The 4,701-nt window shown below is 72.0% G+C and overlaps 2 protein-coding genes across 2 annotated transcripts in view; both read left to right on the forward strand.

Annotated features, from left to right (window-relative positions):
* The first annotated feature begins 173 nt into the window (after positions 1-173).
* On the forward strand, positions 174-3,646 carry ALDOC (aldolase, fructose-bisphosphate C). The gene is made up of 9 exons (XM_026047750.1): positions 174-194; positions 865-984; positions 1,109-1,320; positions 1,409-1,463; positions 1,673-1,833; positions 2,161-2,244; positions 2,330-2,504; positions 2,587-2,786; positions 3,502-3,646. Exons 2-9 carry the CDS (start codon positions 873-875, stop codon positions 3,595-3,597), a joined length of 1,095 nt encoding a protein of 364 aa, XP_025903535.1. The 5' UTR covers positions 174-194; positions 865-872; the 3' UTR covers positions 3,598-3,646.
* An 806-nt stretch (positions 3,647-4,452) lies between these two features.
* Positions 4,453-4,701, forward strand: part of PIGS (phosphatidylinositol glycan anchor biosynthesis class S) — a 4,116-nt gene continuing 3,867 nt past the window's right edge. Inside the window, exons 1-2 of the mRNA XM_026047929.1 lie at positions 4,453-4,495; positions 4,595-4,701. The exon at positions 4,595-4,701 is cut by the window's right edge and continues 22 nt beyond it. Coding sequence (XP_025903714.1) covers positions 4,453-4,495; positions 4,595-4,701 — 150 coding nt within the window. The remainder of the gene's footprint in view (positions 4,496-4,594) is intronic.

Raw genomic sequence — 4,701 nt, forward strand, 5'->3', positions numbered from 1 at the left:
GCCCAGGAGGTAGCGGGAGGCTCCCAACCAGGGGGGGGGGGGGGGGGGGGAGCGGCGCGGGTGCCGCCCCGCGGCCCGCCCCGTCCCGCCCCGCCGGTCACGTAGCTCTGCGGCACCGCAGCGCATTTACCGCGGGGCCGGAGCGCGCAGCCCGCAGTCCGCGCCCGCCGCCGCCGCCGCCGCCCTCCTGCACGGTAACGGGGAGCGGGGGGAGCGGGAGCCGGCGGCCCCGACGGGGGGGTCCCTGCGCCGCCGGGCTGGGCGCTGCGGCAGGCGCAGCCCTGCGCAGCGGGACGCGGCTGGGCACGCGGACGGGATCCCGCAGCGGAAGGGAAGGGAAGGGAACCCGGCGGCGGCGGCATCGCCGCCTCGCGCACGTCGCCGGCCCCGGGGGCAGCGCCCTCCGCGCGGCACCGCCGCCCCGGGGCACCCCCGCGGCTGCCCGTTCCCGGGCCATCCGCCGCTCCGGACGGCGGGGGCGCCGCCTCCGGGGACGGCGGGGTCACCTTCCCCGGGGCGCCGCCGTCCCCGCACGTCCCGGTGCGCGCAGGGCGCCAGGGCATCGCCGTGCCCGGCGCATCCCCATCCGCCGCCTCCCCGCACCCCGGGTTATCCCCCGGGCATCGCGTGCCCGCCGTTCCTGCCCCGTGGTGCGGGCCGCTCTCCCTGCCCTGCGCAGCCGGGCCCCGCTACAAGATGGCTGGGCTGGGGGCGGGCGAGCAGGCAGCAAAATGGCTGGGAGCTCCCCGGCCTCCTCCACGCGGCCGTGCCCGAGCGGCGGGCGCCGCTTACGTAACCGGCGCTCCCCGGGGCCGCGGCCCCCCCGGGGCGCGTGGCGGCCGCCCGTGACGCGTCCCCGCGCAGGCCCCACCATGACGCACCAGTACCCCGCGCTGACGGCCGAGCAGAAGAAGGAGCTGTCGGATATCGCCCTGCGCATCGTGGCCCCAGGCAAGGGCATCTTGGCCGCCGATGAGTCCGTAGGTGAGTCGGGGGCCACCGTCCCCGCGGCCGCTGCTAGTCCAGCCCCTTGTTTTCTCGCCCCCTGCCCACCCTGCAGCGGGTGCCAGCCCGGCTCAGGGCTCACGGGGTGTCCCTGCGGCCGCAGGGAGCATGGCCAAGCGCCTCAACCAGATCGGCGTGGAGAACACGGAGGAGAACCGCCGGCTGTACCGCCAGATCCTCTTCAGCGCCGACAGCCGCGTCAAGAAATGCATCGGCGGCGTCATCTTCTTCCACGAGACCATGTACCAGAAGGCTGATGATGGGACTCCCTTTGTGCAGATGATTAAGGACAAGGGCATCGTCGTGGGCATCAAGGTTGGGGGGGGAGCACCCCGGCACGCCGGCTCTTTGTGGCTGGTGGCATTGGCAGGGACTCAGCACGACCTTCTCCTTCCCTTTGCAGGTGGACAAGGGTGTTGTGCCCCTGGCCGGGACGGATGGAGAAACCACGACTCAGGGTAGGGGACGTGGGAGGGCTGGGGTGCCAGGTCTGGGGGCTCTGTGTTTGAAGATGCCGGGTTTGGGAGTGCCAAGTGTAGGGATTCTGGATCTGGAACTGCTTGAAGTGCCAGGCTCGGAGGTGGCAGCTCTGGGATGGCGCTCGGCTCGGGGGTGCCAGGTTGGAGGTGTGGGGTTTGGGGTGCCGCACTGATGGGCCACCTCGCAGGCCTGGACGGGCTGTCCGAGCGCTGTGCCCAGTACAAGAAGGATGGCGCTGACTTCGCCAAGTGGCGCTGCGTGCTGAAAATCAGCGACAACACCCCCTCTGCCCTCGCCATCATGGAGAACGCCAACGTGCTGGCCCGCTACGCCAGCATCTGCCAGCAGGTATGTGCCCAGGCTGGCATCTGTCATCCCATGAGGATGGTGTCACGGCATGGGGATGGACTCGGTGATCTTGAAGGTCTTTTCCAGCCCTATGATTCTATGGTGATGGGCATCACTCGTCTTCAAGGACAAGGGTTGCATGCCAAGGCTGGGCATGTGCCCATGGGTTTGGGCATCTACCTGTGGGTTTGGGCATCACCCGTAGGGTTGGACATCACCCATAGGGTTGGGCCTTAGGCCCTGGGGCTGGGCATCACCCCACCGGGTTCCACAACCGGGGCCATGCCCAGGACCCTCCACCCACTGGCATCACCCTGTGCCTTGCAGAACGGCATCGTGCCCATCGTGGAGCCGGAGATCCTGCCGGATGGGGACCATGACCTCAAGCGGTGCCAGTACGTGACGGAGAAGGTGAGCGTTGTCGCGTGGTGGGCACTGGGGCGGGCGCTGGGCCGTGTTGTGCCACGTCCTCCCCACTGCGCGCTGTCCCCGCCAGGTGCTGGCGGCCGTGTACAAGGCGCTGAGTGACCACCACGTCTACCTGGAGGGCACCCTTCTGAAGCCCAACATGGTGACCCCGGGCCACTCCTGCCCCACCAAGTACAGCCCTGAGGAGATCGCCATGGCCACCGTCACCGCCCTGCGCCGCACTGTCCCCCCGGCTGTCCCAGGTAGCGGGATGGCCACGGGAGGCAACAGGCCAGGCTCCTGTTTCGGGGGTCTCTGTTGGGGCTGAAACGCCGCTCCCCGCAGGCGTCACCTTCCTCTCCGGAGGCCAGAGCGAGGAGGAGGCCTCCATCAACCTCAACGCCATCAACACGTGCCCGCTGGCGCGGCCCTGGGCCCTCACCTTCTCGTACGGGCGGGCGCTGCAGGCGTCGGCGCTCAGCGCCTGGCGCGGGCAGCGCGACAACGCCAGCGCCGCCACTGAGGAGTTCGTCAAGCGCGCCGAGGTAACGGCCCGGCCCTGCCGGGGGACACGGCCCCGACCAGCGGGGACACCGAGGGCTCTGTCCCCATGGGGAGATGGGGACGCTGAGCGCTGTATCCCATGGGGTGAAGGCTTGGGTGCTTGTGGGATGGAGGACACCAAGGGTCACGTCCTGTGAGATGATGGGGGACACTGAGCACCAAGGCCCATGGGGTGAAGGATTGGATCCCCCTGGGACGGAGGACACCAGGGATCACGTCCCACGTGGTGATGGGGGGACACAAGGGACCGTGTCCCGTGGAGTGATGGGGGAAAACAAGGACTGTGTCCCCATGGGGTGGCGGGGGACACTGAGGACCACATCCCATGAGGGTACAGAGGGGAGAACAAGGGCCGTGTCCCCAGGGGGTGATGGGGGACACTGAGGACCACATCCCACAGGATGATGGGGGCACTAAAGGGCTGCATTCCCAGGGGATGGGGGACACCGAGGGCTCCATCCCAGTGGGTGATGGGGGACACTGAGGACCACGTCCCACAGGGTGATAGGGGCTCTAAAGGGCCGTGTCCCCGTGGGATGGGGGACACCGAGGGCCCCATCCCAGCGGGTGATGGGGGACACTGAGGACCACGTCCCACAGGGTGATAGGGGCTCTAAAGGGCCGTGTCCCCGCGGGATGGGGGCCGCCAGGGCCACGTCCGCGGGGGCCGCTCGCTGACGCGTCCCTTGCCCGCAGGTGAACGGGCTGGCGGCGCTGGGCCAGTACGAGGGCAGCGGCGACGAGTCGGGCGCCGCGGCGCAGTCCCTCTACGTGGCCAACCACGCGTACTGAGCGCGCCGGCCCGCGCCCCCCGCCACCGCTCACACCCGCTTGCACCCCGGGGCGCAGCACGGGCCGCCCCCCGCGCCGGGGCGGGGGGACACGGTGCCGCCCGCACCCCCCGTTGGTTACGGGGGGGGGGGGCTCCGCGGTGCGGGGGGAGGCCCGGCCGCGGGAGGGGAGGCCCGGGGTGCCCCTGCCCGGCCGTAGCTTCAGCCAGTCCCGGTGGGTCCCCCTCCTTCCCCCCGCACACCAACAGCCCCCGGGGGGGCCCCCGCCGCCCGTGTCGTGTTGTGCGTGTGCACCCCGTGTACCGAATAGCCTAACATCGAATAAACGGTAGCGACAGCGCCGCGCCTCCGCCTCCCGCCGCGCCGGGCGCCCCGGGGCTCACCCGTGCAACGAGCTGCGCGCGGCCTCGGCCCACGCGCACCCGCCACGGGGGCTAGAGGGGCCCGTGGGGTGGGCGAGGGGCTGTATAGGGACCGGGGGGTGGGCGAGGGGCCGCGGGGATGGGAAAGGGGCCGTATAGGGACCGGGGGGTGGGCGAGGGGCCGCGGGGATGGGAAAGGGGCCGTATAGGGACCGGGGGGTGGGCGAGGGTCGCCCGGGCAGCCCCCGGTCCCTCGCGCTACGCGTGCGCGCTCCGCGCCGCCCCGCCGAGGCCTCTTGTCCCTCCGACGCACCCGTAGTAGCGGCGCGGCCGCAGGCCGCCCCCTCGAGGCGCGCAGCGAGCGCTGATTGGCGCTACCGTTTGCCCAAGAGCGCGGGCGAGCCCGCGCTCATTGGCTGCTCCGCAGACGGGGCGCTCTGACAGGCTGGGCGGGGAGGGAGCCCCGCCCCTCGCGCTCGGGGAGGGAAGCGAAGATGGCGGCGGCGGCGCCGGGCGCAGCGGCCGTGGATGCGGCAGGTACCGGGCGGGGGATGCGGGACCGGGCCGGGCCGAAGGGACCCGGGCCGAAGGGACCCGGGTCGGGCTGGCCTTCGGCGTTCACCCGTGTCCCCGCAGAGAAGGCGCGGGGCCAGCGGGCCGCGCTCTGCTTCGCGGCCACGGCCGTGCTGCTGGGGCTGCCGCTGTGGTGGAGGACGACGGAGACGTACCGCGCCGCGCTGCCC

The sequence above is a fragment of the Nothoprocta perdicaria genome, unplaced genomic scaffold (assembly GCF_003342845.1).
Source record: "Nothoprocta perdicaria isolate Ctin4 unplaced genomic scaffold, notPer1 scaffold_50, whole genome shotgun sequence".
Classification (NCBI taxonomy): Eukaryota; Metazoa; Chordata; class Aves; order Tinamiformes; family Tinamidae; genus Nothoprocta; species Nothoprocta perdicaria.